The following is a 24,880-nucleotide window of genomic DNA, read 5'->3' as shown; positions in this document are numbered from 1 at the left end:
AGCACCTCCCAGGGGAGAACACAGGGACACACGTATCGTCGCCATGTTCGTTACTCGTAAACACGAATCGACGCACCAGGTCGTCCGTTAGCGATAATACGGTCCCTCGGTACGAAATCGAACGATTTTTGACAAATTTGAAACGTTTCGCGACGACGACGAACGACAGTTTCGCGGGTACGAGGTTCTACGATGTAATTTTAAATCCTGAATCGAGAGACATTGAACGCTGCGTGCTTGAAATGTTTTGTAAAATTGAGATGGGAGTTTGTCGTAAACGTTTTTCCAAGTAGAGGAGTAAGCGTTGTTGTCGTCGGTAGTTTTATTTATAAGAATGATGTAACACAACCGAGAGATATTACGTAGAAATAACTGGAAGTAGGGATTGTGTCACCGTGTTTGTAAGAGATTATGTAATGTAATGAGATCGAGAGGATGGTTCGAGGGAAGATAGGAACTGATTATTTAAGAGCCACTCTCTGGAAATTACAAAGATTTTTACCAGCAATAAAACGATACTACGGAACAATCTTTAAAAAGATGGAAGACTCGTAGACACCTGAAAACTTCATTCAGTCTTCCATTGCAATTTTAACAGACGTATATTTAATATTCGTGGTAAAAAAAATAGTAGCCCTAATCCTTCAGGATTCATATTTTCCGGCTAACCCGAATAATGGAAACAATCTGATTCTATCGTTGTAATCATTGTTCGAAATCGATCCGATTAAATTTCATGCGTTGGTCACGAGCTAATCAATCGCCCGTTTCGATCAATGTGTTTCACGTGCCGATAACACGAAGATTATTTACCCGGGTAATCGTTCATCGTGTATCTAAACAATTCGTTCGTTCGGCTTGAATTCGCCGTGGCGATCGATGATGCATCATTGAAGACCACCGTTTCGAACAAATATACAACGAAACGTTGCTCGTAACGTTTGAGCGCAAACTTATCGAAAGAATAATTTAAGCGAAGAAACGCGACGGACAAGACCCACCCGCGCGGGGGTGTACATCATCCCCTACTAAATTGCTTCGCAATATACACGGAAGAATGTAACACGAAGCGTACCGTGTTACCATCCACCCTATTTCACGATCCCTGGCTTACATTCAATCCTCGACAGGCAGCGAAAGGGAGAGAAAAAAAAAGAAAGACAGAAAGAGAGAGAGAAAAAAAAAGAGAGAGAGTAGAGGGACAAACCCCGAGGAAAAGTAATCCCACTCGCCTCGTCGTCGTATCATCCTTTTATTTTTCCTCTCTCCATTTTATGTATATACATGTACAATGATTTCAGTATCGTCACAGTGTAGCATCGTCTTACACGCTACCTAATACCATTAAAGCCGCGTGTACATTCGACGAACAAACGCGAAAGCGAGTTCTCGTGTCGGCGAACGCCTATGCGGATGCAAGGGGGGGTAGGGGATTTGCAACGCGCGGTCGGATCACTTCCGCCATTAAGGTTCCGAGAACATTTTAGAGGTACCCGGTTTTCACTTTATTTCGTGCAAACGCCTCCACGAGAACCAGAAACAGAAAGACTCTCGATGGAAATGCGCCCGAGGGGGCCTTCTCTTCTTCTTCGACCTCCCAGACCCCCTCCTCCGCTCGAACCCTCTCGTTACACGAAAGATCTCGGTACCGGTTGATAACTCCCTCGAAAATTGTTATGTACAATGAGAAACAGTTTCTCAGTTTAAAGTTCCACGCGCGAAAAAACGAGAGCACCGGTTTCCTCCTGTTTCAAGGCGGATCCACGCACACAGGAGCCAGCTGTTTGCTCAGCCGCGGCTGAAGGGCCCGAATAAAATCCTGGCTGCGTGCCCGATATCCAGCTTCGCGTTTTAACGCGTTCGTTCGCCAACGGTGCACGCGACATTTCGCTTTCTATTCGCCAAATCCGTTTCAATGACGGTTTACATACGGCGAGCCGACGGCGAACGAATAAAACCCGAAAAAACTAATTCCGTACAATCTGCACGATAGACGCAGTCGCCGCTAAAGGTGAATTCGGAACGAGCGACACCCTTCGATCCCGTTAACCTTAAAACGTTCTCTCCGTTCGACCGTGCGCTCAAAGTCTTTCGACGAAAAAATAACCCCGAACGTATCGAAACTCGTGCTTTTCGCTTACTACGATACAATCAGAGGACCGAATACACCAGTCGGAAATTTTATAACTGAACGCGAGGATTTATAATACAACGAGAACAGTTTCCATCGAACGAGTGTCCAAACGAACATTAAAAATTCGCCTTTTGAAAAATTGGTAAAGCTCGATTAATTATTTTCTCGTTACTAGATCGTCGTATTCGCGTTCGAAAGTGAAACAAGGACGCGTGTTGCGTCAAATACGAATTGTTTTCAAATATTTTGCACTTTTTGCGAAACGTGAGGTACGCTGCTTTTATGGACACCCGTTCGATTGCGGAGAGACGATGTATTGCGTGGACACGATGGGTCGAAAGAGACCCGGGGAACGCGTTACGGTTAAGCAACGAATCTCAACGGTGAAAGTAAGATTTGTCGTATCGGTGACTTTGACATTTTTTTTAGAAGGCAAATTAGACCGACACGTGACTCGCCGGAAGCTAAAAATCTCAGCGTTGCCAAGTGCCCCTTCTCTGGAATTACGCCAGAGAAGTTCTTTTTTCGAATATTCCAGAGACACGGTGATTCAAGATCAAGTTCGTTTTACGAAAGATTTACGACCAATTTACAATCTTTCCTTCGAGTCGATACATCGATTTTTATTTTGAAAAAGGTTGCACCCCTTGTCTTTGGAATGTTTTTTCACTTCAAATTTTGATCAAGTATCACGAAGTAATTGTTTTCATTCGTGCTTGAAATTTGGAACGTTGGACGAACACTGTTCGCCATCGTTCGATAAATGTAAACGCACCCTTAACCCTTCGACTACCACACGTTCGGGATTAAAGCGCCCACGGTGTACGGAACGAGAACAGTTATTATGATATGCTGGCTTACGGAACCGTTCGTTACAAGTTGCTTCTCGTGAACTCGATTAAAAGCAATTCATTACGAAAATAAATTTAGTAAATAGAATACACAGGGCGTGTACGCACGCAGTAATCTTGTCGCGCACTACGTACAGGGTGTCGCGACCAGAAACGACCACCTGAATATCTCCTCTGTCTTAATAATACTGTCTCGCTAAGAAATCATACATATATTTCGTACATAGACACTTCGGCCGAGACACTCTGCACATCTCCCAGGATAACCTCTCGCGCTTTTAAGTGTACACGAGGGACGTTCAAAAAAATCCCGACCTCCTGTTTAAATAACTGTCGAACCGCCATCGATTTCAAACTAATCAATTTCTACAACGATCCGGTCGTTGCGAACGAAACGAAAAATAATTAGTATACATCGCGAGATTCTCTGCGACCGTTTACGGAAGATTGTAACGAGAATAATGACGCGTTACTTGTACACGGGGTGGCGAGTTTCTCGACCGTCCCTCGTTCCCGCGCTTCGTAGCCAAAGGGTTGGGAAGAAACGGAGCCAATCGGGCGTCACCGGCGGTCGAACACGCGCCAGGAATCGCGCACCTCGTAGAACCGTTAAACGTGTTACCAGTTCGATCGGTTTTCTCCATTTGCCCAGCTCCAGTCTCATTTCCTTTCACGGGGAACGGAACCCGCGGTGCGCCGTTCCTAATCCACGAATTAAGGCCGCTCTGCGTCTCGCGAGAATCCACGGGATCGGGGTCTCGACGATCCCGCGGTATCCACGGATCGTTCGGTACTACAACGACTTCCGGAATGGGGATTCGAGCGATACGTCCGTGGTAACCGGCAACATTGGGTACACACCCCTTGAATCGGAAGATCCCCTTACGAGCCAGGTACACCGATATTGGGAACACGGCCAATTGGATCTCCAAACTTTCCGGACAATTTTACGCAAACTCCTCACCGCACCCTCGCGTATTGTCCGCGAACCGCCCCGTGCAGCGATTTCTTTTTACCCTTTAACGCGGTTCTAGATAACCTCGCAACGGACCTTGGAACCCTATTTATACCGAGTAATCGAGAGAAATTATTCGTGGAATATCTATTTTTTTTTTTTTCTTTTTTTTCTTCGATTTTTCTTATGTTTCTCGCCTCAAAGGTTACTCTCGCTGTATTTCCGCGGCAAGTATTCCCCAAAAGCGTTCTCGCGGTATGGTCGTATAACTCGAGCGTGATTTCCATGGAAACCGTTGTCTCGGAACTTTTATTCGAAGGAGTTCCGCGAAGTAAATGAAACTGTCGTTAGAAAATACGCGTCGCGGGCAAGTCGGATAAATTGAACCCTATTACGAAACGTCGACTCGCGAACAATCCCGTGACGCGAAAAACACGTCCCCGGATACTTGTTATCGCGAGATCCCCGGGACACTCTTCGAGAGAGTCTCTCCGAATTGGCGCGTTTCGTAACCGCAGTTTCGCGTTCCTCGATAAATAATACCGCGGACGCAACGTTCGCGATGATTCGCGCCGATAAGTCTGAAATTCACCTCTAAATCTGTCCATTGTTCACGATTCCGGGGTGAATCAGGCGCGATGTCGACAACGATATCGCGCCGAGTACAACGTTATCTGCTCAACACAGTGGCACGTGCTCGTTGCACGCGGAAATATCGAGGAGAGCGTTTCTCGCCGCGTACCGAGAGTTGAGAACGCGAGAGGAAAAGGAAAACAAACAACAACAACCGGAGGGATAAAATTTTGTAAATTTCCCGTAAAATCGTGGCTTCTCGCGATTCCGCTCGTCGACACGTTTTAACGCATGCGTGTCGTTTGATCGATCCCGAAGAGACATTCGCCGGCGAGTGTCTCTGTGCAAGTGACATTTCCCTTTCGCGGACCGGTGCAACTGACCTTCGCGGTTTAACCGAGTGTACCTAACACGCTCGGTTGATCGGAATTCCAACGATTCACGGTTCGATCGTCTATCGTATACACGTTCTTTGACACGTCGTGCATGATATCGGCGCGCACGGTCCTCGTTGCACAAAAGATCGACTCCCGTGTTACACGAATTTCCACGTTCCGCTCGAGCCGCGCGAGATTTCGGGAAACGGATACGTATCGCGAAAATTCCGCGTTTCCGCCGACGGGGGATCGGTTTCGTGCGCGCGGATCGGCGTCGAGGAAAAGGACACCGTTCGAATCGCTCGTTCGCGAAAAAAAAAATAAAAAGAAGGAAACTCCGTCACCGAGATCGAGCGATCGTCGTCACCGTGAAACGCGACACGAGAACTGTATCCTCGGGAAACGTTTTCCATGCGCGCGTGAAAAACTACGGACGACCATCGGCGATACGTTAACGCTCCGATTCCCATCGATTCCCTTGTTCCGGTTCCTCGACGATGTTCGATTCCGTTGCGTTTCGAGCTTCGACGCACAGTGGTCACGAAACGCGCGAGGAATTTTATTTCGAAATTGTACTTTCGATTTGCACAATTTTCTAAAGTTTCGCGTGATAATTTTCCACCGATTGTCCATCGATTGATCACGGTTTGCTTTTCAGTGAAGTGTTTACGAAATATATAACGAGACTTCGAGCAAGAAGAAAGAGAATGGTATCGAATTCGAAATTTTGAAATCGTATTCTCGATTTCGCGTGTTTGCAATGTTTCGTGTTATTATTTTCTGTTGGTCGAACCGTTTGAGTATTTCGGAAATGTAACGTGACTTCGTGACACGAAACAGAGCCGGGCGTCGATAATTTTAAATCGGATCGTTGCGTAAGCTTTCACGGATTTTTGTTCAAGTAAATCGTTAATTCCGAAATATACGAACACGTGTACAAGAGATAATCGTCCATTGGTCAGCTATCGTGTACGATTTTTCCTTATCGTTGAAAGTTGATTTATCAATTCCTCGTTCGCAGAACTCAATCGTGATGTATAAACATACCACGGTGAATTCGCATGCATATTGGAACAGCCTCTATGTTTGCATTAAGCAAATTGCAGCGAATAATTTATCGTCGTATAAATAAATTTGAAAAATTACAGTCGGAAAAATACAAGTCGGAAGAACTTGTAGAGTTTTACGATATCGATCAGAATCCATAAAACTTGCATTATTTAACAGCCTGTTATATAAGGAATTTAAGTATGCGAGCGCACGGCTGCTCTTTCTCAAGAAAAACGAAGTACAGTGTTTCGTTATTTTACCGAATACTATCTTTGTACGTTTCATTTCGATATACTCTTTTATACGCAAGTGACAACAGTATTACGATATAAACCATACGCGGTGATAAAACGTCCAGTTCCGTATACGATCGTAATTTTCAATTCAAATCGTACTGAAATAATTTCCTACAGTAAGAATAATATTCCCGATAAAACGTTCGTGTATGTTTTAAAAAAGATTCGTTCGTTTCAAATATCAAACGATGCTCCGAACTTTTAACCGGTAACGTACACGCCGTCTCGACTAACTTTTTGACAATTTCACTCGTCAACCAACTTCTCAATAACACGGACAAACTCAAAAGTAACGTTAAATCGATTTAAAAAATTTAATAACGCCCTGTCTAGGCGGATTTATTTCATCCAGTGTGCTCCAAACTTACGAGCGGAAATATAAACGTTCTCTGTATCGGCATTTCGCAATTTTATGTCGCTACTTCTCGACAACATAAACAAGCCAAGAAGTGATATTAAATAAATTTTAAAAATTCAATAATCCTCCGTCTAGACGGTATTTATTTTATCCGACACGATAAGTTTCGTGCTCGAAACTTACGAACGCAGATAGAAGCGCTGTCGGCTTCGGCGAATTTTATACAACAACTGTTCGACAACGTGAACGAAATTTTGGAGTTACGTTAAATCAATTTAAACAATTAAATGATCCATCTCCATCCGGACGGAATTTATTTTACCCGACGTGCTTCAAACTTGCTGTTATTATCAGCTTCTGACAATTTTGTATAGCAACTGTTCGATAACGAGAACGGAATCAAGAAGCGACCGTTAAATAAATTTCAAGAATCGTACGATCCTCCGTGCGAACATCCTTTACTCCGAAATGGAAACTTTACCTCGAGATTCAAATTCGGCGAATTCTTCCCGAAAAAGAAGATAAAAAAAAAAAAAAGAAAAACCCCCGGAAAATCCAACTTATTTCGCGATAAAAAAAAAAAAAAAAAAATCCACGAACCACCCGACGGACTTTAATCGCGTTTTCCCGAGTAAATTGGAACCACTGTCGTCGCGACGATCCCACGGTAAACGCGAGCGCAGAGCGCCGTAAGTAATTCTACCCGAGCTCCGACAGGAAGTAGCTCGATGGAAGAAAAGAATCGACGTCCAGGCCGATAAGATTGTCTCTTAACGGGAGAACGACCACGCGTGAACGTTATCAATCCGACCGTGTACGCGATACGTTGAAAATACGAAAAAACGAAGCGTGACGAGCGCGGGCCAAGTGACACGCGCGAACACTCCCGGCGAAACTCGCGCGTCCGCGCGAGGATCGGTTTCGCTGTGTTTTCCCGGCAAGGGAGGAACCATTTGTTCGACCCGTGACACGATCACGCTGGTTCATCTTGAAAAATTGCCGTAGCTTCGGCAAAATCCAGACGATCCGTTCACCGTTGAGAATTCGCGTTGGATCTTTCTATTTGTTGTTCGTGAATATCGCTCGGCTTCGCGCGAGAGACTCCGTTGTTATCGCGGAACGTCTCCCGGATACTTTTCGTTTCTTATTTTCCGCACAAAGGAGTCCTCGATGGAAGAATCTCGCGTATCTCTCGATATCGATCCGATGCGAACGTAACGCGATAATCGTTTTCGCGATAAACCGTGGAAGACAACGACAACGATCGTTCGTTTCTCGTTCGTTTTAATTCGATTTCTCCCTGTGAAACGGTGAACCGCGACGCGGGGCGTCGTTGCGTCGCCGACGGCAGTCTCGTTTCCTCGTCCCCTTCGTGAAATCGACGAACGGACGTACGCGCGGACCGCTCGCATTGTTTTCTTTGGGAAAATTTCGCCCCGTATCGCGCTTAGACGCCGTGGTATTGATCAAACGATTCCGGGACGTCTAGCGATTTCCAGACGAGAAAACTACGCCGGACGTCGATCGAGCTGCTGCGCGGTTAGAGACGCGGAAATCGTCCTTTGCACGGTGACTACGCGATAAATGTTACTATTTTTCCACGACGACGACGACACGGGGGTGTCTCGGTAAACGTCGCGCGTTTCGAGACACTCGCGACTGAATCAATTTTCAAGCCGAGAATCCACGAACCTTTTTATACCGGTTTCTTATTGGACGAAGAAATTGATTCGGATCGTATGCGGTGAACGAGCTGGGAATTAGAAAAATTGATAGACGTATTTGTTCGTTCGAGAACGCTTTCTTCGATCGTATTCTGGTCCTTTTTCCCCGAGAATCGATGGTGTAATACTTATCGATAAGTTTCTTACGATAAGTACGATGGGTATTACCATCGAAGATCAAAGTATAAGAATCGAAAGCTACGGGTAAATTTTTTAAGATTGAAAGAAATTCCGCGGTAGGTATTATCATCGTGGATCAAAATATAAGAATCGAAGGCTACGGGTACATTTTTTAAGATTGTAAGAAATTCCCCGATAGGTATTATCATCGAGGATCAAAGTATAAGAATCGAGAGCTACGAGCAAATTACTCGAGATTGTAAGAAATTCCTTGGTAAGTATTGCCGTCGAGGATTAAAATATAGTAATCGAAAGTTACGTGGAGATTTCTTTTTCCGGGGAATTTCTCGATATTGCCATCGCTCGGTACTAAAATCTAACGATCGAAAGATAGGAGGAAATTTCAGAAATTTTTAAGAAGTTCAAGGACCAAAATCTAACGATCGACCGAACAAAGGTACGAGCAACGATACGATTAAATTATAATTAGAGAATTACACTCCGGTTTCCAATAATGGTCCCCAAGATGTATTTTCGTGATTGACGCGCGTACTTGGTTTCTGATTGGAAAAACGACGACTATTTTGAAAAGTAATATTTTCCTCGCCGCGACGCGGAGATTCCACGGGAATTCCGCGCGAGAAAGTCGGATTCCGCGCGAGAAAGTCGAGCGAACGCTTCTGTGTCTCGGAACGCGGTTTACTTATAGGTGTGCTTCGTTTCCGATTCGAAACTAACAACCATCCGTGAAAGAAATATCACCGTGGTTGGCAACGCGGTTTCACGTTCGCGCGTACTTGGTCTCTGATTCGAGAACGACAACCATCTATAAAAGTAATATTTTCCAAGCTCACCGTCGCGCGAAACATAGAATTCCCCGCGAGAAAGTCGAGCGACCGTTTCTATACCTTGCGACCCAACGTTTTACATACCCCGCGTACGACCCGAAAATAACAACCATCCGTAAAGGGTAATATTTTCCGTGCCTTGTAACACGATTTTACGTACCCGTGGACAACTGAAAATATAACAACCATGTGTAAAAGTAACATTCTCCGTGTCTTACGATACGTTTTTACGTGCCCGTGTACGACTCGTGAACAACAACTGTCCGTAAAAGTAATACATTCTGTACCTTGTGACACGATTTTACGTAGCCGTGCTCGAAAATAACAACTATCCGTAAGAGTAATATTTTCTATGGGTTGCGACAGGATTTTACGTATCGGTGTACAGGGTTCGAAAACAACAGCTATCCGTAAAAGTAATATTTTCTAAGCTCACCGTGACACGAAACGCTCGTCAAGTTCCACGCGAGAACGTTTCTATGCCTTACAACACACGGTTTTACGTACGCGACACGTAGACCAGTTGCGCCTTCGAGTAACAAAGAATCGTTTGGAGCGGCTTTCGACGTACGCGGTCGTTCGGATCGCTCGACATGCGTTTAACACCGTGCTGGCTTGTACCTAGGTACACACAATCTACGTTTACACGATACGTACATACACACGTGGCTCGTTCCCGTACGACACATTTAACCTGTCCGACATCGAACTTCAACCACCAACAGTCGACCAGCGTTGTTTCGGAGAGGCTGAATCTTGAATCTCGTCGTCCCGACCCTCCACTCCTCGACGATAACGATGGAATCGACGAGGGACGAAACATCACGGGCTCGAACACCCCTTCTGCTTGATCCCGACCGTTCGACCCGGTTCTCGTACCCATTTTTTTTTTTTTTTTTCAAATCGATTCGATGCAAAACGTTGGAGCGGCGTAAACTCTCCGTTAACATTTTCCCGAAGATTCCTTCCCTTGTTTAAATAAAATTGGAGCGGACAGCTCCGAATACCGTTTTCTCTCTTCGAAGAGGGTAGCGATCCGTGCTTCGAGGAGACTCCGATCTACGATACCGAATATTTCGATCGTATCTTCGATGCGTAATTGAGTTTGCGAAAAAGGGTTTTTTTCGATTCGTAATTGAGTAATATAATATCCAACGAGCGAACGAGCGAACGCGGTGTCCCGTTAGTATTCTACGAGAGGAAAATTTCGAGGAAAATTTCTTTCCCGAAGTCACGGGGTCACCGATTGTTTTTTTCGCGCGAAAACTTGTACCCGATTTTTTCTGCGTATCGTTGCGGACATTACATCGAAGATCGTGACTTTAAACCGACCTCGAACTCCGCAAAAGCGACCAAACTCCAGACACAGCGTTAGAAACGAACTCATCGTCGATTTCTGTTCTCTTTTAATCGATTTTAACCCTCGAAACGCTGTCCCGCGACCACGATGGTACACAAGTCTTAATTATTCCGTTGCAACCTATCGTGAAACATTTATCGATACGCTAATAAATTACCGAGGTAATCCATCGGCGAGTAAACTTTGCACACGTGTGCGGTACGTTGAACAAACACGATCCGTGTACGTTCGTAAAATCGTTGTCTTCGAGACACTCGGAGGAGGCTCGAAAGAGACAAACTTTAATTCGCAAAGTTCGGGGAACGAGGTCGGCTTAATATTAAAATACCATCGCGCGAAATAAAAAATATCTCGAGCGAGCGTCCCGGGCCGAAGATACTATCTCGGAGAAGTATTCTCCGTCGCTGTCACGGTGTTCGAAACCTAGAAGCTCGAGGAAGTTTCGATTTAAAGATTTCGGTGCGCGAGCTCGACTCGGCGCAAAGATACTTCCGCGTGAAACGAAATATCGACAAATCTCGGTGACCCCGGGTCGTTTCAACGACCTTGGAAAATAATTTTCTCTCTCACCGTTCGTCCCTCGGGACCGTTTCAATTCTCTCGAAAATAATTCCCCCGTCGTCGCAAATAAACCGTATAATTAGATCCCGGTTCCCTCGGGACGTCCCGTGTACCCAAATTCCCAAAAATCCTCGCTCCTCGAAACTTCCCCGTAATCCTCGTTTCTCGAAATGGTTCTCCAAGAACCGTTCCGTATCGCCAAACGGACAAGACCCTCGCGCTCTCGACGAACCGATCGAGCGTTAAAACAAACTTTTAAAGACCCTCGACGAGCGGACGTTATCCCCCCTCACGCCCTCACCGTCTTCGAAGTTTCCTCCGTCCCACCTTACCATCGTACCACAGCCAATTAGTCCTCGTCCCGCGGAATTAAGCTAAACGAACTTGGCTTTGTTACGTTTTCGAAGTACTTCGACCGGCGGTTCAACTACTCCGACGCGGAACTCTATATACGAGCGCGAGACGTGTCTGGAAATTTCAACCGAGACCCTCCTCCCTTTCCCTGGGCTGGTGAATATACGAAAAACCACCTTCCAAGGAAAAAGAGTGGTGGAAAGAATACAACGATCGCGTTCGTTCGAACGAAACGAATACGGAGAAGTGATTTTTAAAAGTGAAATTTTCAACGTCCTCGTCTCTAAGAGTCTCGACGAAGTTTTCTCCTCTGCGCGTAAATGTACGATAAAAGTTCGTCTACTCTTTTTTTTTTCTCTGTTTCGTAATGTTTTTTCGTTCGCGTTAGCGGATGATAAAAAGAAATCTTCGAGAATCCGTGGCGTCTCCAGTGTCGGTGGTCGAGTCCTCGGTAAGAGATCTCCTCGTTCTGGTTCTCTTTCTCGTAACTGGCGGGAGTAGTTAGTTGCGCGTCGTCGATCCCCCGTCGGGACTTCCCCGCCTAACGGGGGCATGCAAACCCGTGGGAATCTGGTTTCAGCTAAACTCTCGTACCAAGGAAGAAACAGTGTGGTTGTCGGTGAATTTACTTGCGAACGAAAACGAACTCGTTGTAGTGATTCCAACGGTTCTCCTCGGTGTCCATTCCCGGTTTCAGTTGCTCGGAATTGCCGCCCGCGGTCCCGGATCCGCAGCTACCGGCCAACTCGAAACCTTGCTCGTGTAGCATGTCGAACGCCTGCTCGATGGAGCTGTGCTTCAAGAAAAACCGGGAGGTGTAACGATTCGAGCTCCCGTGGTCCGGATCACGGCTCTCGTTCAACGTCTCGCCGAAGACGTCCCTGCAGAGTGTCACCCGACCGCACACCAGGATCCTCGACAGCTTCCGGAACTTTACGTCCGGTAGACCCTCGCGACCGAACGCGAAGCTACCGCGGTAACCGACCGTTATGTATCCCGGTGATCTCTTCCCCGTGACCGAGGATTTCCCATTATCCGTCACCGCACGCTCCAATCCCGGCAGACCGTAGAAACTCGCCTCCTGCTTCAATCGTTCCCTCTCGCGGAAACCCTCGGGCAGCACCAACGCCTGATTGCGCAGGAAATCGAGTACGTAACGAAACAGGACACCGTCCCGGTCCAGGAAATACTTCCCTTTCGCGTCCTTCTCCACCGGTGTTTTCCCCGAGAACAAACCGGCCAGATAAGAATCACCCTCCCTGGTGAGTGTGGTCAGGGCGGTCGTGTAAAATACACCGCCCACGTTCAACTCCACCACGCTCGGCACCGCTTCCTGTTGCTGCTCCGTCTGCTGTTGATCCACCATGCTTACTGACGATAGGTGAACGCGAGGGCTCCGGTCGCGCAACGTCCCGCGAAATGCGACTCGTGTATACTCGCCACCGGCTGGTTACGGTGGGACAAGTGACTGCGTGGCGCGCGTAACGACCAGTCACAAGTCTATACGAGGGGGTACGTTGTTTTTTATACGCGACTCGGTGTGCCTTTCGCCGGATAACGGTGTGAAAAAATTGGGAAATAACGTCCTCCTCTGTCTATCTTTGTCTTTCTCTGTTTCTCTCTCTCTCTGTCTCTCTCTCTCTCTCTATTTATCTATCTATCTCTCTTTCGGGTCCGTGTTTACGTTTCCTGAGTTGCACGAGCGGACTGCACCCCGCGTCAGAAGCAACACTCGGTGACACTCGGAGACACGGCAACGCGAACGGTCGCGTGAACGGCCGAACTGCGATGCGAATCCGTGAATACGGTGTGCGTTGCGTAGAACGAGGCGTACCACGCACTGAGGACCGGGCTGTGAGTGTCACACCGAATAAGCGTGCTCTGCCTCTGTCTCGGGTCCAGTAACGAGAAAGACTGACGAGAGACTGCGCCTACGGTCGGTCGAGGAAGGCCGAGCTTAGCTCGGCACCGTCGCTGCGCTTTCTCTCCTAGGGTACTTCGCGCGCGCGGCAGGACGCACCACTCTCGTGTGTCTTCGCCGTAGGCCTCCCCTCGATACGCTCGCGCAGTACGCGCAACGGTTACGCGTGCGCCGATCCTCGCGAACGGGAGAGGAAGAAACGCGCGCACCCGCAACCCCCTTTTCCGTCATTCGATCACCGCGCGCGGTGACATATCGCGTGACCGCGTGCCCGTGCCCGTGCCCATGCCCGTGCCCGTGCCCGTGCCCGCGTCCGCCCACCCGAAATTCCCACTTTCGAGCGTCGCGAACGCGGTTGAATTCCATCGGGCACGGGAGACGTACGTTTCGCGATGCCGCGCGCACACCACCGCCACCCCCCCGTGTAGAATTTTCGCGCGATCACGAACGAGCGATTCGCCTGTGCGAGAATAAGGAATTTAAGGAAACGGTAGAGTCCCCTGTTCCGTGTCGCGCGCAGCTACGACTCCCTGCCCGAACGAGGTGCCTTTGTTTGCCCGAACTTTCTCCCCCTCGATACGCTCTTTGATATTAATTCAACATCCGAGACGGTTCGATACTCGCTTATCGGTAGTTCGATGCGAACGGGAATAATAATCGCGGTGGAGTATACAAGAGATTACGTACGATGTTCGCGCGTCGTTGGGTAGACGAGCGCCGGTACTCACCGTGCGAGATTTCGAACGACGGTCTTCCTCCAACCGTTGAAACGTAAATGTCGGTAAACCTTTACCGACCTTGAAAGCATTTCAACGAGTATTTTAATCTTGCGCGTTTTCTGCCCCGTACGCGATACGATTCCCCCTCCGTGCGCCTTTGAGAACGTATCAAGGAACAAGACGTCAGGTATTTGTGACGGCAAACACGTTTGATTGTCCGACAATTAGCGTTCTTCCCCGCCGCTCGTACCGCGCTACAATCAACTGGTTTCACAAACGGCCGAAGTAGCGCCCCGATCAGTCGAACTCATCGTGCTCGGTGCTTGGTACGCGAATTGAATTGTCGAATGGCCTGCGATGGCCGCTGCTAATAACGTCGAATCGTTGCAATCGCCTTCTTTCACGACTTACGATCCAGTACGTTGCGAACGTTACTTTTGTACGGTAAAAAGAGCACGCCGCGCGTTCAAAATCGATGTCGCTCAATAATCTTTCTTGTGTTACTACGCAGATCAACGCATGTGAACAACTAGCTCTTTCATCGTCCGTCGGAAATTGGGGCGACAATTCCGCGGGATAGGACATCCACGATCGACGATTCGGTTTTGTTTAAGTGCCGTTGTAGGAAACAATTCGTACGAGATGTCGGAGCCACGAAAACGAAATTTAAGAGAAGACGCCAAGGGCAATATTCTCAAGAGTCATTCGTGGTCCAGTGGACCAGATAGCGAGGATGATGTGAATGGTGAAAACGGACTGCTCAATGAGAATGCGACCGGTCCAAGGTTCGTAAATTGATTGCACTATTCGTAGATCGGAGCTTTGATCGCACAATTCGATAAAATCTCCGTGTCGGCTTTCGCCACTTTTCGTACGATCTTTGATCGATAATGAACGTTATTCCTTTGTTAACCGTTGCACCGTTCACAACAGAATATTGCACTCGATATCGTACCTTTGCGATAGATAATTAAACTTGTAGGTATCCTCTTAGAATTTTTTATCGAACAATCGAGCTGCAGTAAAAGAATTGTATAAAACATCTGTTTTGATCATATTAATACTTTTGACAAGTGTAAGTGTGACAGGATCGTTGCAAACGAGTTAAAAGATACTGAAACGTTTCTGATCAAATAATTAACGAAACATTTTAGAAAGTATTTTTTTCAATTTTATCTGTATCGTACGGATTGTTTATTACGATAAGCCAGCAAATATATTCCGCTTTCTATGTCATTTGTGCCTAATTTGACTTGCTATTGCCTGTTTTGTGATCTTCGGAATTCAATTGCCATAAAATTAGAATATAGATGTAACGATAAAGTATTTTACATAATAATGTAATTAAATGAAAAAATTAGTTTACATTTATTATCTATATTGGGAATTCTCTTTTGTTTATAGTCATCGCCGGTCGAATCTAGCCGATCAACCTATCTGCAATATGACATCATTCGCGGAGGAAAAAATGCGTAGAAAATTGAAATTCTTCTTTATGAATCCGATAGAAAAATGGCAAGCGAAACGTCGTTTGCCGTATAAATTTGCAGTACAAGTTATTAAAATTGTATTAGTCACTGTACAGCTATGCCTATTTGCACATAACAATTACACACACGTAAACTATGCTTGGAACAATCGACTAGCTTTCTCGCACCTATTTCTCGAAGGATGGGATGCTATTCACGAGGTAACTAATTGTTTTAAACGCCGTATGTATAATAATCGGTATGAACGTTAGTTGTTTTATGGTTACATTTGACACTTATTTTTTTCTTCAGGTACCTCCTTACCCACCGGCAACAGGCCCCTTGGCAGTTTATAGACAAGACGATTTCTATAGTGCGATAGATTATGCTTTGAACGGGTACTATAACATCGATAGTGCAATTGGATCTTATTCGTACATCACGGAAGACAACACGATAGTCCCTATTGTTCTATGTTTATACCAATACAAAGAAGGTATTATATTTGGTTTTAATGAAAGTTATATTTTTGATAAAGAAATCGTAGAAACTTGTGTAAATATAAGTAAAAACTTTTACAATGAATTTAATACGTCGAAACACTTCTTATCCGCGCAGAAAGTCAATGTAAATTTCTCTGCTATTCTGAACGTTCATTTAAAATTCGCCTTAAAAACGGTCAACTTGAAAGTTGCTGGTCCCATAAAAGCACCAGATTGTTATCAATTTGATATAGATATTGATTTCGACAATCGCGATTTCGATGGACAAATGTTACTTTCGTTGGATGCCACGGCAAATAGGTTACAATGTAAAGGCGATACGCATTACATCATGGGCAGTCGCATCGAAGCAGCTTTGAGAACGTTGTTAAATTTACTAGTAATTTTTATTTGTACCTTGTCTCTTGCTTTGTGCTCCAGATCGATATATCGAGCACAGTTGTTAAAGTTCGAAACAATGAAGTTCTTCAGGAAAACATATGGCACGTTGTTGAGTTTCGAAGGAAAGTTAGAATTTTTAAATTTGTGGTACGTAATGATTATCATCAATGATCTTTTAATTATATTTGGATCGATTATAAAAGAACAAATAGAACGAAAACTATCGACGGGTAGTGATCATTGGAATATATGTAGCATATTTCTTGGCACTGGAAATTTACTCGTTTGGTTTGGTGTATTGCGATACCTCGGATTTTTTAAAACATATAACGTTGTTATTTTGACTTTAAAGAAAGCTGCCCCGAAGGTCGCAAGATTTTTATTATGTGCGATTCTTATTTATTCTGGCTTCACGTTCTGTGGTTGGTTAATCTTTGGTCCGTATCACATAAAATTCCGATCGCTCGCCACCACTTCGGAATGTCTATTCTCTCTTATAAATGGCGACGATATGTTCGCAACATTTACTATAACGTCTTTTAAATCGCCAATGTTGTGGTGGTACTTTAGAATCTATTTGTACACGTTTATTTCACTGTACATTTACGTGGTTTTAAGTTTATTCATTTCTGTGATAATGGACGCTTATGACACAATCAAGATTTATTACCGTGATGGTTTCCCGAAAAACGATTTGCAAACTTTTATAGCGGCATGTACAGACGAAGCATCTAGCGGTCTCTATAGGGACGTTTCCGTTAGAAGCGATTTGACGGAACTCATCGATCGCTTTTGTTGTTGTCGGAAAAGAACCATTTACGGATCATTCTCAGGATCAAATACAGAATTCTCAACAAAAACAGAACAAACATGTGAGGGAGGAATCTGTATATAGTTCACTAATGGACAATAATGTATTAGATAAAAATTACGGCTCCACGGCAGACACACGGTATTATAACGACAGTTTTGTCACATAAAGTATTTTTTATGAAATTATTGCATTTCTTTGAGCGCTGTAGTTGCATCCATTTGCCTGCCATTAGTATGTCTTACGATTGCCGAAAGTGTAAGTGTTAGCAATAATAAATTTACGTTCATTTTTGGCAGTATAACATGGAATAACAACGTCGTTATTAATACAGTATAATTTTCAAGTATTAATGCTACTGAAAATAATTCTAGATAAACAATGTCTCTGCCGAAAAGTTTAACAGTGCAAAAATATGTATTTTTTCTTATCGGTAAACATTTACATGTATAAACAAAACTGTAACATGCCAAAGTCATCTGAAAAGATAATATATATATATATATATATATATATATATATATATATATATATGATGCACAATTTTGTATATACTTGGACATTTCCAAAATATTATTTTTCAAGAAAAGCCAAAGGAAATTAATTAAATATGTAGTTTATTATATAGAAAACAAAAAGACATTCGTATTAGAAATCGAATAGCATATAAGAGTAATAATCTCAAAAAAGATAACTAACTTATCAGATCGTTAGGTATTAATACGTGTCATAAAACTTGTAACTTATACTTCCGACATATACGCAAGAATTTCACGTTTGTATGTATGTATATATGTACATAGCACCTTAATGCTATATACAATTTAGAAATTATAAAATGCGTTTTAATTAAAACGAACGAATACAATGAAAGGACCTGTGTTATTCAAAAAAATATATTTACAATGAAGTATAATAAAATTGTAATATTTTTAACCGGCATTTCATATTTCCTCCTTTGAATATTCCCTTTACAGGTATTAACCAATAAATGGAATCACTACGAATAATTTTACGATTTCGAATGAATCATGCATGTAGCAATGTACACTTTCGAACACTGTTATACGCGCATTTAACTAACTCATAGATATACATATATATAAAGGGGCGCAATAACCTGATTCATACCTCAGAAATACCTGCACACATTAACATACAGACTATATTGTAATTGACATTAGTAACAAACTACAAAGTAAACGAATACTGTACATTTTTTTTATAAATTCTTATTATGCGACGAATGCAACTGGTTCGACGCTATCTTTAAAAGAAAGGCAAATAATAGAATATTTTAAATATTTATAATTACAAAAATTGATATCCCGTTTTCTGTAATTTCGAAGAAATACGTTCATTTGTTTGTTTATATACACCTCGTGCACGAATCTAGTACACAGAGTGCACTGACCTAAGAAATGAACAGAGGTGGTCACTGACCGTACCTAAATGCGATTCGCTGTTTACATCCAGTTTACATCTCGAACTGTCAAGGTGAAGCGCGGCATCAACACTGTTACTGCCAAGCGTTACTACACCACAGATTGTCGATCGCATGAAAATTGAAATATTGGTGTCTAAATTTTCATAAAGTCAAGTGCCTTGAAGAAATCAAACGCAGTGTTACAATACGAATATCTGTCAAAGCTTTATTGCACGAATATGTCGAGAATAAGTCATACGGGAGCAGGAATGAACAAAGGCGAGCAGGAACTTCTATTCTCAAACAAAGAAGCGTCTGCCAGTGAGCATAGTATTTCGAGTATGGTTTCAAGTATTTCTGTTTCACAAGATGAAAATTTTCGTGTATCAAAACATGCAGAGAACAGTCTCAAAGTCATGGAGAAATATCTACATAAACAAGAATTGACAGATGTCACATTAATTGCAGGTAAGCAAAGTTATATACAAATTGCTTTGTCCTCAAACGATATTTATAACATAGCGAATCATTTAAATTTAAATTAATATGAAAGTAAAGTTACGGTTTTTAAATCATAATAAAAAATGCATTTATTGTTTTGTTATTTACTTAGGAACCAAACGTTTCCCAGCACATCGTTTAGTACTTAGTGCTGGTTCAGAATATTTTGCTGCCATGTTTACTAGTGCTCTGAGAGAATCGGCGCAAAGTGAAGTTGAATTAATGGGAGTAGATGGGGATGCTTTGTGGGCTTTAGTCTGTTATTGTTATACAGGTACTTCTTTTAAAAAGAAAATCAATGAATATATGATACAAGTATGAAATCAATAGTTCAATAACTTATAGATACTATCAAATTAATTTTATATTTTGAAATATAGGTTGCATAGAATTAAGAGAAGATAGCGTAGAAACTCTATTAGCAACTGCACGTTTGCTACAGCTGAATCCAGTTGTTAAGGCTTGTTGTCAATTTCTTATAAAGCAACTTCATCCAAGTAATTGTCTAGGAATAAGAATGTTTGCAGATACACAGGGTTGTCCAGATTTATTACATCATGCTCATGCATACACAACTAAACATTTTATGGAAGTTACAAAAAATCAAGAATTTTTATTACTATCTGCGAAAGAAGTTGCCAAACTGTTAGAATCTGAAGATCTCAATGTTCCTTCGGAAGAAACTATTTTTCATGTAAGATATTATATCATGTAAATCTAAAGAGAATTAAGGTAATATTACGTAGATAACTTAATTCTCAATTTCCATGATTATCATTTGATTAAACTCAAAGCTTGAAGTGGAAGAACTATTACCTGTTACTATTAACTTCAGGCACTTATGACTTGGTTGGAATACGATCCAGAAAATAGACGAGAAAATGCAAGTCTTCTATTAAGTCTTGTAAAGTTACCTCTATTATCTCCTGCGGTAAGTTAAATATTCTTACATATTTGCAAAAACTACATCTATTATAGATTTGAGTAGGCATTCTTGAATTTATACAGTTTATAGCAGACAATATCGAAAGTAATGAAATGTTCAAAGATCAAAGAGTGGCACAGGAGTTAGTCATGGAAGCACTCAAATATCATCTTCTACCTGAACGTAGACCATTACTTCAGTCAGGACGTACGAAACCTAGAAAAGCCACAGTGGGTCATATGTTAGCTGTTGGAGGAATGGATGCTAACAAGGGTAATTGACTTCATGGAAAACAATGAAATATCAATACATATTTAACCTTTTTGTTTTTGTTAGGTGCTACTTCTATAGATGCATTCTCTTTACGTGATAATATTTGGAAACCAATAGCCACCATGAGTGGTAGAAGACTTCAATTTGGTGCTGCTATTGTTGATAGAAAATTAATAGTTGCGGGTGGAAGGGATGGATTGAAAACATTAAATACAGTCGAATGTTTTGACTTTTCTACTTTTACTTGGAGTACCCTATCTCCCATGAATGTACATCGCCACGGACTGGGTGTAGCCGTGTTAGGTGGACCTTTGTATGCTGTTGGTGGTCACGATGGTTGGAGTTTTCTCGATACGGTAGAAAGATGGGATCCGTCCACGCGTCAATGGAGTTCTGTTTCTTCTATGTCTATACAAAGATCTACAGTTGGTGTTGCTGTATTAAATGATAAGTAAGCTTCTAAATCAGAGAAGCTGTTAGATATACAATTACATAATTGTGTGGTACCATATGTGTGTCATTTTTAGATTATATGCTGTAGGTGGAAGGGATATAAGTTCATGTTTAAATACTGTGGAATGTTATGATCCACACACAAATAAGTGGACTCCATGTGCACCAATGTCAAAACGACGAGGTGGAGTGGGTGTAGGTGTAGTAAATGGGTGTCTATATGCATTGGGTGGTCATGATGCACCTGCTACTAATCCCAATGCCAGTAGATTCGACTGTGTTGAAAGGTATGTTCAAAGAATGCAGTTAATTGATCAATATAAATATTTTATAATATTTGACAATTGTTAGGTATGATCCTAAAACAGATACATGGACAATGATAGCTCCAATGAGCGTCCCTAGGGACGCAGTTGGTGTTTGTGTGCTAGGTGATAGACTTATGGCAGTAGGAGGCTATGATGGCCAACAATACCTCACACTTGTTGAAGCATATGATCCTCATCTTAACGACTGGGAATCGGTAAGAATGAGCTTAAAAAAAATATTATTTAACTCTAATACACTTTAAGAAACATAAAAATGATATCACAAAATAATAAATTTTAAGGTTGCTTCTTTAAAAGCTGGTCGTGCAGGACCACCGTGTGTTGTTATAAAGAATTCATCTGGTTTTGGATTTGACAATTAATTGTGCGATCAAGAACACTCGAATATGGAATTTGAAAACAAAAGGAAGTGTTTTAATTTACTTTCTGAATTCAAACGAATTTATAAGTGTCATAATCTTGTAATTTGAAATCAGCCTTACCGTTGTCACTTATTTCGATACAAATATAGCAATATTTGTGTTAAAATTTCGTACGTTGATGTGTACTGCCGTAAATTTGTATATATTGTAATAGCACGACGTGCACTACTTCAGCCACAATGCGACATTATCAGATACAATATTTGCGGTTACAATATTTTATACTTACGTATTAGAAATTTGAAAGTGAAATAACTGTAGACTAGAATAGTAGCCTTAAGAACCTTTTAATACAATTTTTTTTTATTATATTTTTTACTTGCATCTTTGTACAGATGACAATATAGCTTTAGAAACTTTGAATACATAGGTTTAAATTTATATGCATAGAGAAGATGAAACAACCAGTGTATGTAAGAACAAATTTATTTTTCTTGTCGAAATAATGATTTTATTTACACATGTACTCATATATTTTGTGAACATACCCTTTTTAAATAAATAAAATGCGCATTTTAACTAATTCATTGAATTTTTGTAATCATATTACAAATACACTCGTTGTACCTTTTCATGCAACCCTAACAAGCAGGAAATGTTCTGAAATGTATATAAAAAGTAGTAATTAAATATAATATTACATAATATACATTTTTCTTGTAATTGTTATATAAATGTTACCGTGGAAAGTCCGATGCTGGTTCTGCAAATTTATGTCTAACCATAAAAGTAGCAATAGCCTCTGCTACTTTATCTGGTACATCTTCATGTACCGCATGTCCACATGCTGGTAATACTTGCATTTGAAATTTACCTAATAAAAGAAACAATAATTTTAATATACTTAAAAAATATTTGTCATAAATTGTAACGTTCAATACGTTAGCTGCACCTTGCATTTGCCCAACCGTAAGTTCTCGATCTAATCTGTCGACGCCAGCCAGCAGTAGTACCTTAGGAACTGGTACATTTAAAAATGCTGTTGACAATCCTTTAAACCAACCAAACCAATGCTGCTCAGTTTTAGACAAGTCTATCCTCCAAACATATTTTCTAATAGCTAGGGTAGTGGTTGGTGGAAGTGGTGGTGGCATATTTACAGAATCCTCTTCTTGTATAACATCTTCCCGTGACATTGTAGTCTCTGCAATACACTCGCATGACGATTGTGATAGCGAATCAATATCGTGAGTGGCTAATTTATTAGTTTCGTTGCTGAAACAATGCAAAATACATCGTATTAAAATAGCGAAAAGTTAGTAACAGAAACATGAATGATATAACATGCACATATAAATACTAACTTCTTTATTTGTCCAGGAACTGATACCTTAGCTGATTGTACATTACGGATTTGGCCACTTCGTACACTAAAATGTGGATAATTAGAGACATTCTTCTGTAATCTCATTTTTGATTATACAACACGAATATGTAACATATCAAAGAAGTAAATAACATTCTAGTTTGTACAGGATTAGCCAAAAATGTCTTGCTTCTGAAAAATGTGCTGAGAGTAGCAAATTTTGTCAGCTATAAGACCCACATGAAAAGGAAGAGGAAGATGCAATAATTTATTCTTTTTAAAATAATATAAAATACTAACCACCATTCTACAGCTTGTGAAATAGAACTAAAACTAGATGGCCGAGATCTTAAAAAGCTTTGCATAGATGCTAATGCATCCATTGCTGTTCCTTCAACAACATCAATAACCCCTAACCCACACAAATTTGGGATTAATGGTGCAGCTCTAACAGCTACTGCACCACCCATACTGTGACCTACTAGAATTATAGAACTATCTTCTGGTGCTGCCACTTTTATAACTGCTGCAACGTCTCTAATAACCAAGTAAAAATGTCAGATCATACAATAATAATGTATAATATATAATTCGATTTCTTTAATTACAAATGTTACTTACTCTGCTAAAGTATTTGCAGATAAGTCTTCTTCGTTTGATGTCCATGTATCTCCATGACCTCTAAGATCAATTGCCATAACTTTACAGATTATCATGCCCATAAGTGATTTCTAAAATGTACAAAATATGCAAGCTGTTCTATATTTCATAGAAACAATAATCAATACCTACAGTCAATTCTGCCCATGTTAATGCACTGTAACCACCCCCATGTAACAATACTAACGTCGGTCCTTCCATTCCCTTGGTATAAATATGAAATGTGTCATTTCCTATTTTTATGTCCTCGGAATGATCAAAATATGGAATCCATTGAACTGGCTCGTAATCTCTCTTACGTTGAAATCCCTTTGACTTGCTAATCCTGTCAATTAGAAAGATGGAAAGAATCTGTGTCTATCAGCTTAATTTTTTATATTAAACATACACCAAAACAGTGTTATTATTAAGTCATTTTGACAAAAAATTTTTAAGTAAGAGGATTTCATTCAAGATCACAAATTTACATGAATCATAACAAACTAACCTAGCGCTGATTCCAAAATTGACACCCGACGGTGGCAGTTTCGACTTTAAAATCGACTTTTGAAGGGAAGACATGTTAGTATTAGCAGGCGTTCTTGCTTTTGTAATAATACTGCTTGTTATTACGATTGCTTTCATTAATTTCATAAACACATCACAAACTATATTATTGTTGCTACAACCACGTCCGAACAATGCCAAAATACGTTCTGACAGCTTTAAGTTGTTACTACCTGCGATCACAGACAAGGTATAGAATAGAGCTAGCATCCAATGAAAGATTGTATTACACGACTCACAGGGACTCTAGAGCACAGCAAGATATAGAGTAGAAATTTCATCTTACGGAAACTGGTATCACACAATCAGAATTACCAACCTCATAAAATATCAATGGTTTTGGAGTGACCACTTCGTTCAAGAACGATGGTTATAAGAATTTTGTTCAACAGATCACTGTAGTCGATAAAGGTGGTAAATGTAGAACACTTTCTTGAAAATATTGTAGCAGTAAGTTTCGTTTATTTTTACATCTTGATGTGACAACGTTTTAGCAACATGATCAAATAAAAAATTTCAAAAAACATTCTATATTCTATAATTCACATACAAGAGTATAAGGAGCAAATAAAATATTATTAAAACATCGAGTATAAGTTTCTATTGCAATTAAACATTAAACTGAATTAAAATCTTTATATTTGACATTTTACAATAATTTTATTACTAAAGTT

General features: G+C 41.7%; 4 protein-coding genes and 1 long non-coding RNA gene across 6 annotated transcripts in view; 2 read left to right on the top strand and 3 right to left on the bottom strand.

The window, feature by feature from the left end:
* The window catches only part of LOC143152458 (uncharacterized), a 44,848-nt gene extending 30,549 nt beyond the window's left edge, over positions 1–14,299 (bottom strand). Inside the window, exon 1 of the long non-coding RNA XR_012993576.1 lies at positions 14,211–14,299. This is a non-coding gene — a long non-coding RNA (uncharacterized LOC143152458). The remainder of the gene's footprint in view (positions 1–14,210) is intronic.
* LOC143152454 (mucolipin-3) overlaps positions 1–17,865 on the top strand; it is a 29,690-nt gene extending 11,825 nt beyond the window's left edge. The window contains exons 1-4 of one of the 2 annotated variants that reach the window (XM_076322596.1): positions 14,436–14,618; positions 14,713–14,986; positions 15,606–15,891; positions 15,983–17,865. In XM_076322596.1, coding sequence (XP_076178711.1) covers positions 14,844–14,986; positions 15,606–15,891; positions 15,983–17,449 — 1,896 coding nt within the window. In that variant the 5' untranslated portion in view covers positions 14,436–14,618; positions 14,713–14,843 and the 3' untranslated portion in view covers positions 17,450–17,865. Of the gene's footprint in view, positions 1–14,435; positions 14,619–14,712; positions 14,987–15,605; positions 15,892–15,982 lie in introns of those variants that run through there. The other variant, XM_076322597.1, reaches the window with a different exon arrangement.
* Ktl (BTB/POZ domain-containing protein Ktl) lies at positions 1,237–13,451 on the bottom strand. Its single transcript, XM_076322600.1, has one exon. The coding sequence runs from the start codon at positions 12,925–12,927 to the stop codon at positions 12,187–12,189; it is 741 nt and encodes a 246-aa protein (XP_076178715.1). The 5' UTR covers positions 12,928–13,451; the 3' UTR covers positions 1,237–12,186.
* A 641-nt stretch (positions 17,866–18,506) lies between the features above and the next one.
* Positions 18,507–22,147, top strand: LOC143152455 (kelch-like protein 5). Its single transcript, XM_076322598.1, has 9 exons — positions 18,507–19,259; positions 19,405–19,566; positions 19,673–19,986; positions 20,128–20,223; positions 20,301–20,490; positions 20,554–20,941; positions 21,018–21,230; positions 21,295–21,466; positions 21,554–22,147. The coding sequence occupies exons 1-9, from the start codon at positions 19,031–19,033 to the stop codon at positions 21,632–21,634; spliced, it is 1,845 nt and encodes a 614-aa protein (XP_076178713.1). The 5' UTR covers positions 18,507–19,030; the 3' UTR covers positions 21,635–22,147.
* Positions 22,111–24,372, bottom strand: LOC143152456 (protein phosphatase methylesterase 1). Its single transcript, XM_076322599.1, has 8 exons — positions 24,148–24,372; positions 23,793–23,985; positions 23,622–23,731; positions 23,301–23,537; positions 22,999–23,064; positions 22,587–22,909; positions 22,376–22,508; positions 22,111–22,294 (listed from the first exon to the last, which is right to left on the bottom strand). Exons 1-8 carry the CDS (start codon positions 24,291–24,293, stop codon positions 22,276–22,278), a joined length of 1,227 nt encoding a protein of 408 aa, XP_076178714.1. The 5' UTR covers positions 24,294–24,372; the 3' UTR covers positions 22,111–22,275.
* Between the last annotated feature and the right edge of the window lie 508 nt (positions 24,373–24,880).

Source organism: Ptiloglossa arizonensis, chromosome 10 (genome assembly GCF_051014685.1).
Source record: "Ptiloglossa arizonensis isolate GNS036 chromosome 10, iyPtiAriz1_principal, whole genome shotgun sequence".
NCBI classification, from domain to species: domain Eukaryota; kingdom Metazoa; phylum Arthropoda; class Insecta; order Hymenoptera; family Colletidae; genus Ptiloglossa; species Ptiloglossa arizonensis.
Note: the sequence above shows the minus strand (reverse complement) of the source record. Positions and strands in the feature narration are given on the sequence as shown.